Source organism: Herpailurus yagouaroundi, unplaced genomic scaffold (genome assembly GCF_014898765.1).
Source record: "Herpailurus yagouaroundi ecotype Mexico unplaced genomic scaffold, PumYag 184, whole genome shotgun sequence".
In the NCBI taxonomy this organism is placed as follows: domain Eukaryota; kingdom Metazoa; phylum Chordata; class Mammalia; order Carnivora; family Felidae; genus Herpailurus; species Herpailurus yagouaroundi.
Window position 1 is genome coordinate 24,175,845 of NW_024412415.1, and position 23,750 is coordinate 24,199,594.

Sequence of the window (23,750 nt, forward strand, 5' to 3'; positions counted from 1 at the left end):
CAACTTATTTAAATACCACTATGAAGCAGTATTTCAGAAAATTTATAGAAATTCTATTAAGAAATAGGAATAGTAGTTGGGGTACCTGGGTGGCTCGGTTGAGCATCCAACTCTTGGTTTCAGCTCAGGTCATGATCTCACGGTTCATCAGTTTGAGCCCCAGAACAGGCTCTGCGTAGCCTGCTCAGGATTCTTCTCTCCCTCTCTCTCTCTCTCTCTCTGCCCCTACCCTGCTCACACTCTCTCTCTCTCAAAATAAATAAATAAACTTTAAAAACAAAAAAGGAATAGTGGAATGATGCCTTATGCTTCTCTTCAATGACAGTTGTAACAAAAGGCATAAATTTAAAAATATTAGTTCACATTAGAATCTCACTGTGAGCTATACTAAAAATAACTACTAAATAATCTTGCAGTGAGTTTTTCTCAGGCTATACTAATACTCTTGGATAAGTCCAAGAGATAATTATTTTTCCTAAATGTTCATCTATACCAATATAGGACTATAATAATATTTCAGTAATTACATAAAACCCAAACTTGAACAATATAAAATATACATTTTATTAAAGTCACATAAGTCACATAAGCAAAATTCCTAATGAAACTGCAATACATTGGTAATGTACAAGCCTAAAACACAAGACAAATGAAGCCAGGGATGGTAGGATACAACATGTCATTTCCTAGTATCAAAGAAGAATAAGGAAAGGGAGTAACAAAGACAGTCCCTGGCACATCACATGCTTTCACATGAACATGAGGCCTGACAAAAAACATATCTTCCACAAGTATTTTAAAAATCCTGCATCCCACAATATAATAAATCTGCCTACCACTTACCGATTAGAAACAACTGCTTAAAAGAATGAGATATTTTAGGCTACACAATATTTAAGCTGAAAATCGATTTCTAATATCTTAGCGTACTTTATTATCCATCAAATTCAAAATGCAGGGGCACCTGGGTGGCTCAGTTGGTTGAGCATCTCTTCATTTTGGCTCAGGTCAAATGGGATCAAGCCCCACGTTGGGCTCCACACTGAGTATGGAGCCTGCTTAAGATTTTCTCTCTCCCCTTTGTCCGTCTCCCTGCTTGCACTGTTTCTCTCTCTAAAATAAAATTTTTAAAAAGCACTTGCAATATTTAAAAAAATTAAGTACATAATAAGCAGCTGATACTTATTTTACTTTACCTTTGCTGATTAAAATCTCTGGTAAGGGCCAGACCTTAACATAAATATTAGTTACATATCTCCCTGTCAGCATTTTATGCTTGTAAATGTTGTACTCCCTTCATAATGTTTCATTCATTCATTCACTCATTCAGTATAACTTAAATGACCAACACCTATAGAAAAAAGGTGAATATAACTCAGGCTTTGCCCTTCAAGTTTGAAGGAACAAAGGACATATGGATGTAAACAGAGTTATAATAAAATGTAATAAATGCTGTAATTGATATACTTATTGCTAAGTGAGCTTAGAGGAAGAAGCAATGCTCTGGGTACATATCACTCAGGCATCCCATTTATCAGAATTTATCCAAGTAAAGCAATTTCTGAAATTGAGAAAACTGATTCCTAATTTCTAAGCAAAGCTACGAGGTATCTTTTACCCTAGCATCTATTATCAAAATATTTTAATACTCTAATCAATATTACAGAAGTATGTTTCAAAATACTTACATTTCCTTAACAATCTTTCCTATAGCACTGTCCACATGCTCACATGACTTTTTATTTTATTTGTACTTTAGCGAGAGAGAGAGTGTGTGTGTGTGAGTGGGGGAGAGGGGCAGAGGGAAAGAGAGAAAAAGAATCTCAAGCAGGCTCCATGCTCAGTCAACATGAAGCCCGGCATGGTGCTCAATCTTAGGACCACAAGATCATGACCTGAGCCGAAATCAAGAGTCAGACCCTCAACCAAACCACACAGGCTTTGCCAGTCACCCAGCCACCTTCAAGATTTTGCTTTTTTTTTTTTAAAGTAGGCTCCATGCCCAGCATAGAGCCCAATGCAGGGCTTGAACTCATGACCCTGAAATGATCAAGACCTGAGTTGAGGGTCGCCTGGGTGGCTTAGTTAAGTAAGCATCTGACTTTGGCACAGATCACGATCTCACAGTTTGTGGGTTCGAGCCCAACATCAGGTTCTGTGACAACAGCACAGGGCTTGGTTGGGATTCTCTCTCTCTCTGCCCCGCCCTGACTCGTGCTTTCTCTTTCAAATAAATAAATAAACTTAAAAAAAAAGAAAGTGGGAATGCAAGCTGATGAAGCCACTCTGGAAAACAGTATGGAGGTTCCTCAAAAAACTAAAAATAGAACTACCCTACAACCCAGCAATTGCACTATTAGGCATTTATCCACAGGATATAGGTGTGCTATTTCAAAAGGACACATGCACCCCCATGTTTATAGCAGCCCTATCGACAATAGCCAAAGTATGGAAAGAGTCCAAATGTCCACTGATGGATGAACGGATAAAGAAGGAGTATATATATATATATATATATATGCACTATATATATACATATATATATATGTATACATACACACACACACACACACACACACACACACATATACACAATGGAGTATTACTCAGCAATCAAAAAGAATGAAATCTTGCCATTTGCAACTACGTGGATGGAACTGGAGGGTATTATGCTAAGTGAAATTAGTCAGAGAAAGACAAAAATCATATGACTTCACTCATATGAGGACTTTGAGACAAAACAGATGAACATAAGGGAAGGGAAACAAAAATAATATAAAAACAGGGAGGGGGACAAAACAGAAAAGACTCATAAATATGGAGAACTGAGGGTTGCTAGAGGGGGTGTGGGAGGGGGGATGGGCTAAATGGGTAAGGGGCACTAAGGAATCTACTCCTGAAATCATTATTGCACTATAGGCTAACTAATTTAGATGTAAATTTTAAAAAATAAAACAAGTTAAAAACAAAAAAAGAAAGGAAGGAAGGAAGGAAGGAAGGAAGGAAGGAAGGAAGGAAGGAAGGACGGACCTGAGCTAAGATTAAGAGTCGGATACCTAAATGACTGAGCCACTCAGGCATTCCATATTTTCAAACAACTTCAAGCTTTATTTCAAGAGCACTAGTTTTTCATGGAATTCTTTTTTTTTTTTAAGTTTGTTTATTTATTTTGAGAGAGAGCATGCACATGCAAGCAGGAGACGGGCAGACAGAGAGGGACAGAGAGAATCCCAAGCAGGCTCTGCACTGTCAGTGCAGAGCTCAACACAGGGCTTGAAACCACAAACCGTGAGATCATAACTCGAGCCAAAATCAAGAGTCAGAGGCTTAAATGACTGAGGCACCCAGGTGTGCCATTCACGGAATTCCTAAGAATGGACTTCAGGCTTAAAAAATCTCAACATTTCTTCATTTAACATTAATATCTGTAAATCTGGTATGTGATACACCCTTTCTGATTTAGGAAACTTGGAAGACAGGTTGAAAAAAGTTTGCTCATGCACTTAAGCATAAAACAAACAGCACAAAGAATGACTTTAATACACACACACACACACACACACACACACACACACACACACACACACACAGACAGACGGTGCTAGTACTCAGAGATGCAAGTCATCTAAGCAGAACCCTTTTCTGGTATTTTCCTCTTTTCTAAGTTAACTACACAGTATTATATTCTGTAATTTTTAAATCACAGCAATGTGATTCTACGGGATTAAACTGAACCATATAATCAGAAGAAACAAACTCTACTTGATTATGTTTTAAAAGATGGAAAAATAGATAACAGGTCTAGCCACAATGCACAAGAGCAGCACACATTTTACAGACTGGACTACTAGGTATAGCCCAAAGTCACCCCAAAACCATATTCAAAACAAAACTGGGTCTTCTAATCAACACACTATTTTATCATAATCACTTCTCATTTGTATTATAAATTGTTATTAACCAAATAACCCATAATTTGTGTATCAATACAAGTCCTGTTTAAGGGGGTTGTAGAGTACCAAAACTAACTTTTTGTATATGGTGGAGGGGGAGAGACTTAGCAGGAAATCTATAACTATACCACCCAGGTCATTTCATAGACCTTTGCAAGGAAAGAGAGAAATAAAACGATCAGATCATCACATTTTTAACTAATGTATGTTACAACATAATTAAAATGACCACATTTTAGGGCACAAATTGAGACAGCATCAACATACAAGTATGATAATTGAAAGAGTAAAATACAATACCTCAATTTGGATCTACTCTAGAAAAAGTAGTGTATGTGTGTGTGTGTGTGTGTGTGTGTGTGTGTGTGTGTATGGTTGATTAAACAGATTTCTGTTAAAAGTACTTAATATGACCACTTATACACAGCATGAGATCTCCTGGCTGCAGGCCCTTTGTTGAGAGCTTCAGGTCTCATTTGTATCATTTGAATATCTATAGTATTTTATCTATAAAGCACCATATCACATTTTCCTCCTATGAAATGACTTGCACACATCTTACAGCCCCTGTTAGATCTATGTTTGGTTTATGTTTCTACCACCCACAGCCTAAACTAGGTAACTTTTAACTAGCAGTCAATAAATAAGTTTATGGATGACTAAACAGCATGCACTCACATGTTCACTCTCTCTCACACATGCATAAACACAACAAAAAAGGAGGAGTGGGGGAGAGCTAGGAATTTAGCTTTGCCACAAGCTCAACATAAATTATGTCATAGATCAAATAAAAATCTAATGATGTAATAGAAATGTGGTATCCAAACCAAAAGCAGCTAGAATCTCGACTTTTCCTTTTGGTAGTTACACTGTATTTGGAATATAATATTAAATTTATTTTGGGGTGGTCACTAAAAACTTAGGAAGGCTGAAAGATTGCTATTATTTCATGATACTGATAAAAAATGGGTAATTAAAAAATATCTGAAGTTAAGGGTCATAAAAATTTACATAAATTGCTGTCAGTAATATTCTTACCTTAAAAAAAAGACCCTAGGGGCGCCTGGGTGGCGCAGTCGGTTAAGCGTCCGACTTCAGCCAGGTCACAATCTCGCGGTCCGTGAGTTCGAGCCCCGCGTCAGGCTCTGGGCTGATGGCTCAGAGCCTGGAGCCTGTTTCCGATTCTGTGTCTCCCTCTCTCTCTGCCCCTCCCCCGTTCATGCTCTGTCTCTCTCTGTCCCAAAAATAAATAAACGTTGAAAAAAAAAAAAAAAACAACCCTAAATGTATCTTCTTACCTCCTTCAAATCAAAGCAAGAGATTTTATAACTTAAAAGTACTTTTTTCTACAATGATCATTACATTTTAATATGGAAAATAAGTTAATTTAATATTTATTTACATGTGCAAAACACTTTAAGTTACATAGTATTTATTATATGATTAGTAATTAATAATTTTATATCTGATTAAAAATAATTATTCATCCATTAATATCTTTCTTATGCATCTGTACATCTGATCACACTTTTAATTTTTTTTTAACATTTATTTATTTTTGAGACAGAGAGAGACAGAGCATGAACGTGGGAGGATCAGAGAGAGAGGGAGACACAGAATCCCAAACAGGTTCCAGGCTCTGAGCTGTCAGCACAGAGCCCGAAGCGGGGCTTGAACTCACGAGTGGTGAGATCAGGACCTGAGCCAAAGTCAGACGCTTAACCGACCAAGCCACCCAGGCGCCCCAAGCATCTGTACATCTGTACTTAAGCATAAGTACAAAAAATAAACATTACTAAACAGTAGCCAGGATGCCTCCCTGTGAGGAACAAAAAAGTTATAGAAAAGTAAACAAATATACTCATAAAAAGGAAGACAGAACAAATCAAATACCAGTGGTACAGATGAGCAATTTAAAAGTTCTGAGGAAGGTGTAGGTAAATTTTTAAAGAAGTAGAACTTGAACTGTACATTAAAAGATGATCAAGATTTAAGATAAATGACTCAGAAAACAAACTGCTCATGGTATATTCAGCAACCAGATGATCATTCTGGGTGAAAAAGACACTTATATTGGGAAACGGAACAAAGTTTACAAAAACAGACTAGAATTAATTTACAGAGAATCGTGAAAGCCAAGTTAAGAAATGTGGCTTACAATCATTAATTGAGGACTTTAGAAAAATAAGCTGACATGAAAAAGTAAGCATTTAAGGAACAGTCATCTTGTAGCAGTCCATAGGATAGCTTTAATGATAAATGGAAAGGAAGCTGGGAAACCTATTAGGAGGTGAACAATAAATCAGGGTTGTATCAATAGGAAAAACACAAAAGGAATAGATTTACCAATTACAGCAAGCAAGACAAAGTCTAATAGAGAATACTCCAAGATTTTGTATCTATGTACCCCTAAACAACAGAAAGAAAAAAGTACAAGGTCTGAGTCAGTCAGATCTGGCTCAAATCTATGCTGTGTAATTTTAAATTTTTTTTTTTTTAACGTTCATTCATTTTTGAGAGACAGAGAGAGACAGACTATGAGTGGGGGACAGGTAGATAGAGAGGGAGACACAAAATCTGAAGCAGGCTCCAGGCTCTGAGCTGTCAGCACAGAGCCCAACATGGGGCTCGAACGCACGAACAGCGAGATCATGACCTGAGCTGATGCGACGACACTTAACTGACTGAGCCACTCAGGCGCCCCTATGCTGTGTAACTTTAAAGAAATAATTTAACTTCTCTGAGCCTTAGTTTCCTCAGATATAAATAGATATTTACTTTGGGTTTTGAGAAGATTAAAAAAGAAAATGCATATAAAGCATATATGCACCTGGGACACCCCAGGCACTAAACAAATATGATTTCTGCCTTTCTCCCCTGGCTCCCTGTTCTTTATCCCTTAACAATTCTGTCTGAGAAATGAGCAGTACAGTAGGTGATCTGTCTACAAACTGTCATTTTAGAGTTAATAAAATTGAGTTAATGAGAAATTAAATGTATCAATGACATAAAACCAGCTACCTTCACTGTTGGCACCAGAAGACAGGTCTATTGACCCATAAAATACATAAAAAGTAGTGGGAAATCAAGACTCTTCTTTGAGGATATATCCTCTACTAAATATACAACAGAAGATTGGCTTCAAAATTTAAAAACATTTAAATTTGACTGTTGCCTTAATATAAAAAGGGCAATCCATTTTAAAAGAAAACATTTTTTTTTAGTATATATACCAAATTCTAGACTAGAATGAGGACCTTTCCATTAGAGAAGGAAAATTAATGATATAAATTTCTTCTTCTAACCAGACTAAATATAAGAAAACTTCAGACACAGCAATAAGTTTACTCACCTTCCATGGGCATGGAAATTTAGACGTAAAAACTGGTCCTCGTGTGAAATTGCTCTTTTGGCACGCTGGTGTTTTTGGTGTAATGAATCCACATCATAAGATAATCCTTCATAATGTCTAATGTATTTATTTAAAGGATTTCCATATTGACCTATAAAAAATAAACAGTTTGAATTAGTATCATAATGAAGGTCCATTCTAGTCCTAATACGATTCCATGATTATTCAAATATCTATAAATATGTATGAAACTGTCTCACTAATGTTAGTACTTTATTTTCACATACATTTTTCTAAAAATTTATTGTAATGGGAATTTCAACCATACACAAAAGTTTGAAAGTTAGCCACAAGTTTGTCTTTGATGTCTTTTATCAGGTTAGGTTAAGTTTTTTATTAATACTTTGTAGATAAAAACTATCAGGGACAGATGCTGACCTGTCACCTGCTCTTTCTACACCTAGTAAGTTGATTCCATGGATTTTTTTAGCTTATTAACGTGACAAAGTTGACTGATTTTTTTTTATTTTTTTTAATGTTTATTTATTTTTGAGGATAGAGTGTGAGTGGGGGAGGGGCAGAGAGAGAGGGAGACACAGAATCTGAAGCAGGTTCCAGGCTCTGAAACCTGGACAGAGTCCAATGCAGGGCTCGAACTCAAGAACCGTGAGACCATGACCTGAACCGAAGTCGGACCCTTAGTGGAATGAGCCACTCAGGTGCCCCCCAAATTGACTGATTTTCTAATATTAAACCAACCTGCATTACTGAAATAAACCCCACTTGGTTACAATGTACTATGTTTTACAATATTGTGGGATTTGACTTGCTAATATAACTTTGTTTAGAATCTTTGTTATCTGTGCTCACGAGAGACACTGGTCTGAAGTTTTCTATTTTTTGTACTGTCTTTGCCAAGTTTTGATATCAGAGTAAAAGAGTTGGAAAATATTACCTCTTTTTCAACTTTGTGGACACATTCATATAGCACTGGTATTTGTACCTCCTTAAATGTTTGGCAGAATTCAGCAGTAAAGCCATCCTGGCCTAGACTTCTCTTTGTGAAAAGGTTATTAGCTATAATTTCAACTTCATATATAAAGAGCTATTCACATTATCTACTTCTTAAATGAGTTTTGCAAGAATTTGTCCATTTCACCTAAGATGTTTAAGTTATGGAAATAAAATTGTCCAAAATTCCCTTATTATGTTTTTACATCTTTTTGAATCTGTAGTGATATTACTTCTCTCATTCCTGATATTGGTAATCTATATCTTGTCTCTTTCATTCCTGATCAGGATAGCTAGAGATTTATTGATTTTATTTATATTAAAAAAAAAAAAACTTTTATTTCCTTTGATTTTCCCTAATTATCTTTGTTTTCTATTTATTGATTTTCCCTTTGGTCTTCATTATTTATTTAATGCTTACTTTGAGTTTAACTACTCTTCTTTTTTGTTGCATAAAGTAATGCCACTGATTTAAGACTTTACTTCTTCTCTAATCCAGATGTTTAGTACTATAAATGTACCCTTAATACAGCTTTAGCAGCATCCCACAGATTCTGTTATGCTGTTACCATTTTATTCTATTCAGTATACTTTCTAATTTCCATTTTGATCCATGTACTATTTATAAGTCTGTTACTTATTTTCGAATACTAAGGATTTTCTCAATTATTTTTGCTATTGACTTCTAATTTACCCCACTACAGCCAGAAAACATGCTTTGTATACCAATACTTTTAGATAGTTATTTTATGGGGCGCCTGGGTGGCGCAGTCGGTTAAGCGTCCGACTTCAGCCAGGTCACGATCTCATGGTCCGTGAGTTCGAGCCCCGCGTCAGGCTCTGGGCTGATGGCTCGGAGCCTGGAGCCTGTTTCCGATTCTGTGCCTCCCTCTCTCTCTGCCCCGCCCCCGTTCATGCTCTGTCTCTCTCTGTCCCAAAAATAAATAAAAAAAACGTTGAAGAAAAAAAAAATTTAAATAGTTATTTTATGACCCAGAATATGATATTTACAATATTTCATGTGCACTTGAAAAGAATGTGTATTCTGCTGTTAATGATGAGTGTTCCAGGAATGTCAATCTCTGCTCTTCTTGAGTATTCTATAAATTTCAACCAGGTCAAACTGGTTGATGGGATTGTTCAAGTCTTTTATATCCTTACTGATTTTTCTACCTACCTGTTCTATTATCAAGAGAGGGGTACTGAAATCTGTCTATGATTGTGATCTTCTGTTTTTCCCCTGCAACTGTTTGCTTTGTTGATTTTTGAAGCTCTGTTATTACATACATAAATGTTCATGATTATCATGCCTTTTGGATCAATTCATCCTTTATTATTAACAAGTGATCTTCAGGGCACCTGGGTGGCTCAGTCGGTTAAGCGTCCGACTTCGGCTCAGATCATATCTCACGGTTTGTGAGTTTGAGCCCTGCATCCGGCTCTATGCTGACAGCTCAGAGCCTGGAGTCTGTTTCAAATTCTGTGTCTCCCTCTCTCTCTGCCCCTCCCCCTGCTCATGCTCTGTCTCTCTGGCTCTCTCAAAAACAAATAAACATTAAAAATTTAAAAAAAAAAAACAAAAACAAATGATCTTCTTTATTCTTTGCAATAGTCTATGTCCTAAAATCCACTTTGATATTAAAATGGCCACTTTTTTTTTTTTTGGACTAGCATAGTGTATCTTTTTCCATCCTTTACTTTTAACCTATCTGTATCTTGATATTTAAAGTGAAATTGTCATAAGCAGCATATAATTGGGTCTTGCTTTTTTTCTTTAAGTGATCTCTATGCCCAACATAGGGCTTGAACTCACAACCCTGAAACCAAGAGTTACATGTTCTACCAAGTGAGCAGGCCAGGCGCCACTTGGGTCTTGCTTTTTATCCAATCTGATAATCTCTGCCTTTTAATTAGGATGTCTAGATCATTTACATTTAAAGTAGTTACTAATGGGGCACCTGGGTGGCTCAAATGGTTAAGCACTGACTTCAGCTCAGGTCATGATCTCACCGTTCTTGAGTTCAAGGCCCATGTCAGGCTCTGTGCTGACAGCTCAGAAACAGAAGCCTGCTTCTGATTCTGTGCCTCCCTCTCTGCCCCTTTCCCACTCGTACTCTGTACCTCTCTCTCAGATATAAATAAAAACATTAAATTTTTTAAAAATAAAAGTTACTAATATGGGTAGATTTAAGTCTATCAATGTTATTTCTATTTGACTCATCTGCACTTTGTTCCTTTTTCTTTCTTTTGTACTATTTTTTATGATTTCATTATCTCTTCATTGGCTTATTAGCAAAACTCTTTGGCTATTTCAGTAGTTGCTTTAAGGTTTATAGTACACCTCATTAACTTATCCCTGCCTACCTTCAAGTGATATTATAACATGTCAGGTGTAAGAACCTAACATTAATATACTTCCATTTCTCTCCTTCTGGCCTTTAGGTTACTGCCATTGTATATTTTACTTATATATATATTATAAACCCCACAATATATTTTTGTTATTTGGGTTGAAATAATTATTTTATTAAATTTTTGGAAACAGTGAGAGACAGAGTGCTAGCAGGGGAAGGGGAGAGAAAGAGGAAGACACAAAATATGAAGCAGGCTCCAGGCTCCAAGCTGTCAGCACAGAGTCCAACAGGGAGCTCAAACCCATCAACCATGAGATCATGACCTGAGCCAAAGTCAGATGCTTAAATGACTGTGCCATTCAGGTGTCCTGAAATAATTATCTTTTAAGGAGGTTTAAATAACAAGAAAAAAAATCTCCTTTAATCATCATTTTCAGGGTTCTTTATTCCTTTATGTGAATCCATATTTCCATCTAGCATCATTTTCCTTCTGGATGACTTCCTCTAATATTTATTCTGCTGGTGAAAAACTCTTCCAGCTTTTGTATGTCTGAAGTCTTTATTTTGTCTTCATTTTTGAAAGATATTTCCATGAAGCATAGAATTATAGGCTGACAGGTTCATATATTTTTCTTTAAATACTTTTAAGATGTTGCTCCACCATCTTTTCAATTGTATTCCTTCTGACAAGAAATCTGTCATCCTCATCTTCGCCTCTGAATATAATGTGTCTTTACCCTCCCTAGTTTGTTTTTAAGATTTTCCTCTTTACCACTGGCTTTGAATAATTTGATTACCATGTGCTTTGGTTTCTCCATATTTCTTGAGCTTTGTAACAGTGAACTTCTTGGATCTGTGGCTGGACACTTTTTCAACCATTATTTCTTCCAGTTTTGTTGTTGTGTTGTTGTTGAACTCTCTCCATCCTTCTCCAGAAGGATTCCAATTACAAGTATATCAGGTCATTCAAACCCTTCCCACAGTCCACTAGTGGTTTTTCATATTCATTAAAAATTCTTTTATCTCTTTTTATTTTCAATTGTTTCTACTGCTATGTCTTCTAGTTCACTAATATTCTGCAATGTCTAATCTGCTGTTAATGTCATCCAGTGTACTTCCCATTGAAAACAGTATACTTTTCATCTCTATAAGTTAGATTTGTGTTTAATATTTTCTATGTCTCTACTTACATGAAATACAGTAATAACTTTTTTAATGCTCTTGTCTGTTAATTCTAACACCTGTGTCACTTCCAGGTTGGTTCCAATTGGTTGCTTATTCTTCTCACTATGGATTATTGTTTTCTTGCTTCAATGTATGCCTTATAATCTTTCACTAAATGGATCCCAGACATTACAAATTTCACTTTATTGGGTGGTAAGCAATTTTTGTATTTTTATAGATATTCTCAGGCTTTGTTGTAAGAGAAAGTACAGTTACCTGGAAACAGTTTGATCCTTTTGGGTCTTGCATTTTTAATTTGTAAGGTGGTTCTGGAGCAGTGCTCACTGTAGGGCTAATTATTCCCAACTAGTGAAGGAAGACTTTTCTGAGTAGTCTACCCCATTGCTCCACAAATTAAGAGTTTTCCCAGTCTGGCCAGTGAGAACAGGCACTATTTCCTGTCTTATGTGAACACAAGGCACTGTTTCTTTCCCTGGACTCAGACAGTCTCTTCACATGTATGCACTGATCAATACTCTGCCAAACACTAGGAGAACCCTTCACAAATCTCAGGGATTCTCTCTCTATGCAGTGCTCTTCACTCTGATATTCTGTCTGTGAATTCTAGTTACTTTGGTCCTGCTTGAGTCTCAGTTTCATCTTCTCAACTCAGAGAGTTAGCTGGCCTCCACCTAGGTTTCCTCTCATATCACTGCAGATGGAAATTTTCTCAAGATAGAAAGTTGGAACAACCAGACGTCTTGACTCATTTATTTCCCCTCTCTCAGGGATCATTGTCATTTACCATCTGGTGACCAGTCTTAAAAACTATGGTTTCTCTGCTTTTTTTTTTTTTTTTTTTCCTTGGTTTCCTTAGATTTTTCCAGGCAGGGGGATAAATCTGGTCCTGGTTTCTCCATCCTCACCATGAGTGAATCCTTAACAAACCAAAATGTCTTCCTAAAGAAAACTGCCCTCTTTTATAAAACAAAACACCAAGTATGTTTTCAAAAAGAAACTATAATGGTTTCTCTAATGTACTGCATGAAGCCTAAGTGTCCATCACTGAATTTTCTGTACATACACGTCTGTGACTGGTCATTGTACAGCTAAGGACACAAATTCTTATGTCAAATGATGGGTTTAAATGCTGGAGAATGGTTGCAAAACAAGGTAAATATATTTAATACTACTGAACTGTATACTTAGAAATGGTTAAGGTAGTAAATTTTATGGCAAGCATTTTTTTTACTAGAATAAAAAATCTATTCGGTTTAAATCCCATTACCTTTATTTATTAGCTTGTTTCCCTGAGCAAATGCAAGACTCAGCTTCAGTGCCCCATCCTTAAAACCAGACAGAAGTAGGTGTGCCTGGGTGACTCAGTCGGTTAAGCATCCGACTTGACTCAGTTAATGATCTTGCAGTTTGTGAGTTCGACCCCCACGTCAGGCTCTGTGTTGACAGCTCAGAGCCTGGAGCCTGCTTCGGATTCTGTGTCTCCCTCTCTCTCTGCCTGTCACCTGCTCATGCTCTGTCTCTCAAAAATAAATAAACGTTAAAAAAGAATTTTTTTTTTTAACTGGAAAGAAGTAGAATACCTCTCTCTCAAGGCTGTTTGGATTATGATTTAAGCCATGGGTGGCAATTAGGAAAGTGCCTACAATACATTAGGCACAGTAAATAATTCTCCTCCTCCTCCTCCTTCTTTTTCTTCTTGTTCTTCATCATCATCATCACCATCATCTCCTCCCATCTCTTCCTCTACTTCCTCCTCCCACACTTGCCTTTGAGACCTACATACACTAATTGAGGCCATACTGAGGAATAAACACAGAACTGGATTTGCATCCTGACACTTCCTAGCAATTACTGCATGAGCTGGGTAATTTTTTAACTTTTTAAAAATCTTAGGTTTTTTTATCTGTAAAATAGAGATAAGGGCTACCCTAAATGCATGTAAACTGCTTAGCACAAAGGCTGGCATTAAAGGATCACTTAATTTAAACTATTATTGAATCACTTCACTGTACTATTGAATGCACTGTTCTCAAGAGAAATGACAAGAATGGAATCCAAAACTAGAATCCAAAACTATCTTTGCAACTAACAAAGAAAACACAGTGAAGCTAGGGTATAAGAGATGATAAAGCCTACTAGTATGAAATGTTTAAAAATCAAGACTAAATAATGGAATCAAATATTATATTAAACATTTACCATATCCCTTAAAATTTTTTTTAAGTTCATACTTAGGTTTAAAAAAATACCCCACACAAGAGAAAATATCAAGAAGAAATCAAGAATGAGAAAGTTGTAGTATGACAACTTTTGGGTGGTTTCTTTCATTTTGAAAATCAAATGTAGGATTTCCACTGGATTACTGAATTGTATTTAAGTGGACTGAATAGCCACAGCACAAACTTGGCTTTGCAAAGTTACTGCTTCCACTCCTTTTCAGCACCAAAAAAGTCAACTTTTTAAGTCACATTTCAGATAAAGTGTTCTGCATTTCTGATAACTTAAAACAATAACCATGGCTATTTCAGTGACATGTGATAAAAGCTCAATTATTTGCATGGATGGAACACTCCTGAGTTATTAAACAGTCATCTTTTCTCTGTCCCACACACAAAGGAATTTTCTAAGGCAAGATAATGTTTACTTTCGTTGGCAAAGGATCTGACTAATGATTTTTCTGGATCTTTATAACAGAGATAAAACACAATTCACAGATTTTAATGGGTCAAATTAAAAATTGCTACCCAGGAAGGGCGCCTGGGTGGCTCAGTAGGTTGAGCGTCTGACTTTAGCTCAGGACATAATCTCACAGTTCAGGGGTTTAGGCCCTGCATTGGGCTCTGAGCTGACAGCTCAGAGTCTGGAGGCTGCTTCAGAGTCTGTGTCTCCCTCTCTCTCTGCCCCTCCTCCCCTGCTCATGCTCTCTCTCTCTCTCTCTCTCTCTCTCTCTCAAAAATAAATAAAAACATTATTTAAAAAAATGCTATCCAGGAACACATGGTTACCAAGTCCATCTTCTTATCATCTTCTACACAAGACCCATGTTTTTGGGTTAGCTATGCCTAAACACCAGTATTTATGATACGATCCCAGTAATAAAAAAAGGAAAAAAAAAAAAAACACTGAAGATAATGTATTGAAACAGTATTATGTAATTTATCTCTCCCCAATACTTAATAAAACAAAGGGGGATCTGTTGGGGAGAAAAAACTTATAAAAAACAGCACACCCTCCCATATTAAAAAAAAAAAAAAATTCTTGGGGCACCTGGGTGCCTCAGTTGGTTAAGTGTCTGACTCTCAATTTCAGCTCATGTCATGATCTCTCAGTCCTGAGATGGATGGCTCCGCACTGGGTGTAGAGCCTGCTTGAGATTCTCTCTCCCTCAGGGCACCTGGATAGCTCAATTGGTTAAGTGTCAGACTTCTGCTCAGGTCATGATCTCACAGTGCCGTGAGTTTGTTCGAGCCCCACATCCGGGCTTTCTGCTGTCAGCATAGAGCCTGCTTTGGATCCTCTGTCTCCCTCCCTCTCTGTACCTCCCCTGCTCCTGCTCTCAATGTCTCTCAAAAGTAAATAAACATTAAAAGCAAATTCTCTCTCCCTCTCCCTCAGCCACTCCCCCACTCACTACTCACTCTCTCAAAAAAAAGTTAAAAACAAATTCCTCAAGAACTGAAACCAAGTAAGAAAAGAATATAACCAGTGTGTGAAGTGACCTAATACAGGCTCGTAAGCACCTGATCTCTTCCCAAATCTGTAACCAATGACATGTTGGTAGCTTGAAATTAGCCATGGGGGGGGGGGGGGTGATATTTACAGCACTGAAATTAGAAAAGGCTACCAAACAGAGGATTTTTTTGTTGTTTGTATTCAAGAGACCCAGTGCACTAATACAACACTGAGAATAATCTAATGGCATAATCTCTCAAACAGGCAGCCAAGGAAACAATATTCTAATGAGAAAGTGGAAAAGCATAATACAGAACTGGATTTGCATTTTGACACTTCCTAGCAATGACTCCTAGGATTCCTGATGCTGTCTGTCCCTAACACTCAGAAGTCATACAATTCACTTTTTTTTTTTAATTCCAAAAGAGAACAGAGCCTTGGAATTCTCAAAGAGGTTGTATATAATCATGACCCCATGACTGGAGAAAAGCAGGTAAAACACAAATAATCAGCCTTTCTAACTACGGCTCAGAGACAAGTTATCCACATTATATCACAGCAAAAAGAACAACAGGACAGAGAAAAGCCATACAACCATAAATATCACATTGTCCAAATATACTAGAGCAAAAACAATGAAAGAAACAAAACAAAAAAAAGTGCAAAATAGTAAGTAATCCAATTAAGAAGTAAACAAAAAACATTTGGAAACAATCCTGGACAAACTAGAATCAGTCCTGGATAATATTTAGAAGATCTTGTTAATTCTCTTCAGTACAACAACACTGTGGTTATATAGTAGAATATTTTGAATTTTTGGAGATATATTTTAAAGTGCTTAGGGGTAAAGTGACATGCATAATTTTCACTGTAGTCTATGCAGGAAAAAAGGAAAAGGACTCAAATTATTAAACCAGTTTCCACTTCTGACTATAATGGAGAAAAAGGGACTGAATTTAACCTACCCCCACCGTAAACAATTAGAAAACTAAACAAAACACATAAGAAGATAAGCAAAATGAGATGAGATCTACAACTGGCCCAACTTACTAACTACAAGCAGTGTCCAGGCCAATGTGTGGGGTGGAAGAACACAAACAGCCTGGTGTTCTCACTCAAATGAGGGGCCAAATAACTGAGTTGAGTAAGGCTGGGCATTCAGAATCTGTGGGTTAGAGGGTCAAGGGAAAGTTAAACAGAGAGAGCTCTGAGACCTTGTCCCTTTAAGTGTCTGGTTGAGTACTAATCTGAACACGTGAGAGAATAAACTATGCCAGCCCAGAAAAATGAACCACACACAAAAGAAGTAAGAACAATCTTCAAAGCCAGTAAAGGGCTGAGAAGTGTTCATATTTCCACTATCCAGGGTAAAAAGACCTGCAATATATGGAGCATAGGTATAGCCCTCAAAAAACATCACCTTATTCATGGGGTAAAATTACCCATACACTAAAGGTGTTATGGACCTTACCCTAGCAAAGATTAAAGGCAATATTTCAAAGGATTAAACTGATTCCAAATAGTTGAACTATACACCAAAAAAATCAGACAGTATCTAAAGGAGAGACAAAATCTAAGTCACAAAAAAAAGTAAAAATCAGAATGATTTCAAAAACTACCATGCATGTAAAAAAAAAAAAATCAGGAAAATATAAATATATTTTTCTGCATAACTGGGAAAAAATCAGACAATAGAGACAGAAATTACAGAGATGATGGAATTAGCATACAAAGAGGTTAAAACAGCTATTATAAATATGTTCTATATGTAAAAAGCATACAAGGAAACAAACATGAAGGGGGGCTGAAAAGGTAAAAGATTTAACTATAAATCTACAGAACCAAGAAACTCAACAAATCTTAAGCAGAATTAAATATAAAAGAAAACCACACAGAGGCAAATCATAAGCAAATGGCTGAAAACTAGGGATAAAAAAACCCAAAGGAGCTAGAAAAAAAGACATTATATACAGAGGAACAAAAGTATAAATGACAGCATAATTCTACATAAGTCAGAAGATAATGCAGCAACATGTTTATAGTACTATAAGAACAAAAAACTTCTCAACCTAAGATTCTATATCCAGTGAAAATATCTCTCACAAATGAAGGTGAAGTGACACGACCACTTTTTCAGACATCAAACCTGCCAAATTATCACTAGTATACCTGCATTACAAGAAATGTTAAAGGAAGTTTTTCAGGCAGAAGGAATGATACCAGATGTAAATATGTACTGACACAAAGAATAGTGCCAGAAATAATGAATATATGAGAAAATAAAAATAATTATTTTCTCCTTTTTTAATCTCTTTAAAAGTTAAATGACTAATATGGAACTGCATATGAAGCAAAATTGTTGCTAAAAAGTCCATTATGTTGGTCAGGTCCTATTTTTCATGCAGCAATAGTAATTATGATGATTCGATTCAACTAGAAAGTGTCTTTGAATATTAACTGAAAAACATAGAACACAATATGATGTGTCATTACTACATATTGTTAACCGTGTGTGTAGGTCATAATGATGAATTAAAGATTGTCACATAAAAAAAAAAAGTTAAATGACTATTAAAAAAAACCCACAATGTGCTGTGGCATTTATGACATAGAATTAAAATAGATGATAATAGCCCAATGGAGAAGAGAAATGGAAGCGTGTATTATGTAAAGGTATATAATGATAAGTTATTGATATACATTGCACACCTTAGGAATAACTTCTAAAAAAAAATAGCTAACAGGCTTAACACATAAGCCAACATGGGGCGCCTGGGTGGCGCAGTCGGTTAAGCGTCCGACTTCAGCCAGGTCACGATCTCGCGGTCCGTGAGTTCGAGCCCCTGGGCTCGTCAGGCTCTGGGCTGATGGCTCAGAGCCTGGAGCCTGCTTCTGATTCTGTGTCTCCCTCTCTCTCTGCCCCTCCCCCGTTCATGCTCTGTCTCTCTCTCGCTCTGTCCCAAAAATAAATAAATGTTGAAAAAAAAAAAAACCACATAAGCCAACAAAGATAAATGGAATCTTTTTAAAATAAATTAGTCCCAAAAAAACTGCAGGAAAAGAAGGGGGTAAAAAACTAACAGAAAACAAATAGTATGGGGTGCCTGGATGGTTCAGTCAGTTAAACATTTGACTCTTGATCTCACAGGGTCGTGAGTTCAAGCCACACATTGGGCTCCATTGCTAAGTGTGGAGCATATTTAATTAAAAAAGAAAGAAAAGAAAACAGAAAACAAATATTATAATAGTAGTTTTAAACTCAACCATATCAATAAATACATTAAATGTAAATGATCTAAACCAATAAGTAAACATGAGACAGTCATTTTCTTATTTTTACAAAAAAAGAAAATATAACTACAGGCTGTACAAAGACATTTTAACACAAAAATAAAGATGAGTTAAAGTAAAAAGGATGGGAAAAGTTATATCTTCCAAACAATACAAAGAAAGCTGAAATGGCTATGGTATTATCAAAGTAAACTTCAAAACAAAAAACTTATGAGTAAAGAAAGATGTTTCCCAATTCATCAAAAGGACATAACTATCTTAAATGTGTATCACATAACAGAGCTTCAAAGGACATGAAGAAAAAGTTGACAGAACTGAAAGAAGTTGTAATTATTAATTATAATTATAGTTGGAAATCATTAACAGTCCACACTGAACTAGTGGACAAAAAAATAAAAATACAAAAAACTTGACCACTATCAAACAATCTGATCCAATCAACATTCACAAAACATTCCACCAAACAACAATACATTATTTTCAAGGACACATGGAATATTCACCAAGACAGACCTTAATTCTGGGCTATAAACCATGTTTCCATAAATTTTTAAAGGCTGAACTCATACAGTATGTTTTCTGACTATACTGCAAGTAAATCAGTAACAGATGTGTGGCAAAAACCCAAAATATTAGAAACTTAACACACATTTAATTAGCCCATTGGTCAAAGAAGAAATCAAAAGGGATATCAGAAAGTATTCTGGGGGTGCCTGGGTGGCTCAGTCAGTTAAGCGCCCAACTTCAGCTCTGGTCATGATCTCACGGTTCGTGAGTTCGAGCCCCATGTCAGGCTCTGTGCTGACAGCTTGGAGACTGGATCCTGCTTTGGATTCTGTGTTTCCCTCTCTCTATGAGAGAGGCTCATATGGCTCTCTATGGAGGAGGCTCCACTCATGCTCTGTCTCTCTTTCTCTCTCAAAAATAAATAAAGATTAAAAAAAAATTTTTTTTAAGTATTCTGAATTGACTGCAAAGAGCTCAAGGGAATTTTATAGGCTGATATAAATGTTCTATGTTATGGAAGTGGTTATACAGCTATGTACATTTCTCAAAATTAACTGTTGAATTTTATTGTATGGAAATTAAACCTCAATAAATCTACTTAAAATTTTTTTAAGAAAAATGTTTAATCAAACTGGTAGGTATATGGGTATTTGGTCTTTCTTTTACCTTTCCCTAAGTCATAAAATTTTCCAAAAAAAAATCCAGGGGCATCTGGGTGGTTCAGTTGGTTGAGCGTCCGACTTCGGCTCAGGTTGTGATCTTGCAGTTCCTGAGTTTGAGACCCACATCGGACTTGCTACTGTCAGTGCAGAGCCTGCTTTGGATCCTCTGCCCCTCTCTCACATTGCCCTTCCCCTGCTTGTGCTCTCCCAAAAATAAAACATTAAAAAAAAAAATTTTTTTTTTTAGTCCAGAATCAAAAACAAAGACAACTCAAATATTACAACTTGTCATCTTTAAGGAAAATTAATGAAATCAACATTCTACTCGCCTCCAAGAAACTACTAAGCAACCTTCAATGACTCATTATTCATAATTAACTACATTTCTGTTAATAAGACATAAGTAGTAAAAAATGGGGGAAACAAAAAGATTAAATGACAACCAGTGATCACAGGTACCAAAAGAACACTGGGGGAAACCAAACATCAAGGGAAAATATCAGTTAAGAAGTAAGAACATACACCATTTTCAAGAACTTCTTAGCAGTACTGAAGTTCCAAACTCAACACTTAAGCTAAAAAGCTAAAAGAAAATCTGGGAGCCTACTACTCAGCACGTGTTCAAATAAGGCCATTCATTAACTATTACCAGAGAGACTGGAAATTTGTGTTTGTAGATGTTGAGTCTTGACACACACAGAATCTTGCTATTCAAATTGTGTTTCAGGGACTGACTGCATAGGTGTCTCCTGGGGAATTGTCAGCAATGCAAAATCTTGGGCTCCCCTTTGGAATTTCCCAAGCAACTCAGGCTCTACCCAGCCCTACGTGATTCCCAGTGATCTGTATGCATTTTCAAGTTTCAGAAGCTCGGCAACTTTTCTGTATACACACAAATTCCCTCGACTTCTACCAGCTGCTGTGTATTTCTTTTTCTACATGCTTGCTTCAATCTAAGTGTTTAATAGTATATTAATAGGGCTAGTTTACCACAGGTGCTATCATTTAAGCAAGAAATGCCTTGCCCTGATGTCACAGGTAATATACTGAACAGAAAAAGTTCCCAAATAATACAAAACAGATGTAAGCAAATTAACTCAAAAGCCAATTCCAGCCAACCATTTGTTTCTGCAATACAGCTATATGCTCATTCTTTTATGTATTTTCTCTCACAGCTTTCATACTATAGCAGCAGAGTTGAATAGGCAGAGTATTACAAAACAGGAATCAAATCTGTACAAAGTCACTTTAGCACTTAGTTTCATTAGTACTGACTCATTATAAACCCTCTTTTTTTTCCTCTCTACAAGAGGAATTCTAATGAGAGATCCATGTACCTCTGTAGGGTAGGGGATTCATGAGCCCTTGGGCATGCAAAAGTCTAAGAATATTATTTTGTCCCTCTCTCCTTTCAGCTGGCACTTTGTTGATTCTGCTTTTCTTATTTAAATCTTTTATTCCTCTTTTTATAATTCTATATTTTTTTAAACTACACTTTTTTTAACTACACTAACTAGAACTACCAAACCATGCTGAATAACGGTGAGAGCATTTTTACTTTGCTCCTGGTTTTAACAAGAGTATCTTCAGTTTTTATCATATAATATGTTCATAAACAAAGCTAAGGTTGTTTCTTCCCATTCCTATTTTAGAAATCTAGTATTTTAAAATTCACACGCAAAGTGTGGCTAAAAGACATTTGTTTTTTAAAAAAGCTTCACATTTCACATCTTTAAACAGAAAAGTTAAAAATCTAAAACTGCATATCCCTATTTTATTTTTTAAATGTATTCTAATTGATTTAAATGTGCACTGATACCTCACCACATACAAAAAATAACTTGACTAGATAAACTTAAGTATTTAATTAAATAATGTTTAAAATCAGATCTAATAACTAAAACTTATTGAGCACTTACAATCTGCCAGGCCCTGTAGTGTTCTACATTATTTTTCATTTAACCCACCCAAAAGACCTAAAAGTAAGAACTATTAGCCCACTTCAAAGAAAACTGAGATTTGAGAGATATGTAATAAGACTAGAGTCACACAGCAAACAGGAGGCAGTGCCAAGAAGATAATTTTGGTTTCAAGGACTTCATAATTTTCTACAATAATTCCATTACCCTCATCATAAACAAGGCAAGCCACCATTCACATTTCTGATGGGACTATAAAAACTGAAGAGAGGGGCGCCTGGGTGGCTCAGTCGGTTGAGCGTGTGACTTCGGCCCAGGTCATGATCTTGCAGTTCACAAGCCTCCAATTTCGGACCAGGTCATGATCTCACAGTTCATGAGTTCAAGCCCTGCATCAGGCTCTGTGGTGAGACCTCAGAGCCTGGAGCCTGCTTCGGATTCTTTGTCTCCCTCTCTCTCTGCCCCTCCCCGCACTCGCTAGCATTTTCTCTCCCTCTCTCTCAAAAGTAAGTAAACATTAAAAAAATAATAATAATACTGAAGAAAGAGGGGTGCCTCGCTGGCTCAGCTGGTAGAGCATGCAACTCTTGATCTCAGGGTTGTGGGTTGGAGCCCCACACTGGGTGCAGAGATTACCTAAAAATAAAATCTTAAAAAAAAAAGAGAGAGAAGGAAAGTATCAAATTACAGCACATGGCAGGTACCTTTCAAAACCTAAACTGACATCTACCTCTAAGATGTGGAAAAACATGTAATAAAATACCAAATAAGAACATACCTTTTAAACACCCAGAAAATATATATGTATACCCTTGATTTCCGCAGCTAGTGAACGAAATTGGCACAGTTTACTCTACAGGAGCCCATGCCAATCTCCAACCCTGCATTACTTATCTCAGTCAGACACCACAAAATTGCTTGTTCCCACATAGAGTATCTGGACCTACTCAACTGAGTATGTTCCTATACTTTAGCAAATAGTCAAAAGCTCATAAATTAAGGGCAGAATGTGGTTCTATCACCAAATCTCACTGATGCAGTCAAAGATTCACGTATCTCCTCAACTCCATCTGAACAGAGCTTGGCCTCTGACCTACTCACCTTTGTATCTGCTCTCCCCTTACTGCGTATCATCCTGATTCCCTTCTCCTAAGCTGCTTATTCGTCTACTCCAATCTGTCAAGTACAGGCGACCACTGAATGATGTGGGGGTCAGGGACACCAACACACACACACACACACACACACACACACGCACGCACACACACACACGTTGAAAATACACATGTAACTTTCAATTCCCAAAAACTTGACTAACAACCTACTGTTAACCAGAAGCTTTATCAATAACATAAGCAGTTAGTTTTGTATATGTGTTATATACTGTATTCTTACAATAAAGTATACTACAGAAAAGGTTACTGAAAAAAATCATAAGGAAGAAAAAATACATCTACAGTACTGTATTGTATTTATCAAATAAAATATGCCCATAAGTAAACTTGTGCCATTCAAACTCATGTTGCTCAAGAGTCAACAGTACTCTATTCCTGACCCTTGTTACTTGCTAGATTCTCCCAGGTTACATCAATACATAAATATATATGCCTTAGTACTAACAATACCATTGCTTCTGTAGTTTCAAGCTTGAACCAAGAGAAATCATGAATCAGGCAAAATAATACCAGACACAAAGAGGAATCCAAGATTTTGTGTTCTTTGCAAACCAAACTGCAAATCCTACCTAAGAAACTTGACCTAGAACCTACAAATTTTTCCATAAATACCAAAGCATTCTCTATTATGATCTTATTCAATTCCCATACTTCCCATACAATATTCTC

At 36.5% G+C, this 23,750-nt stretch overlaps 1 protein-coding gene across 3 annotated transcripts in view; it reads right to left on the reverse strand.

The window, feature by feature from the left end:
• The window catches only part of ADAM10 (ADAM metallopeptidase domain 10), a 136,622-nt gene that overhangs the window by 95,113 nt on the left and 17,759 nt on the right, over positions 1-23,750 (reverse strand). For all 3 annotated transcript variants that reach the window (XM_040492819.1, XM_040492820.1, XM_040492821.1), the window contains exon 2: positions 7,306-7,456. In XM_040492819.1, the coding sequence (XP_040348753.1) occupies positions 7,306-7,456 (151 nt within the window). The remainder of the gene's footprint in view (positions 1-7,305; positions 7,457-23,750) is intronic.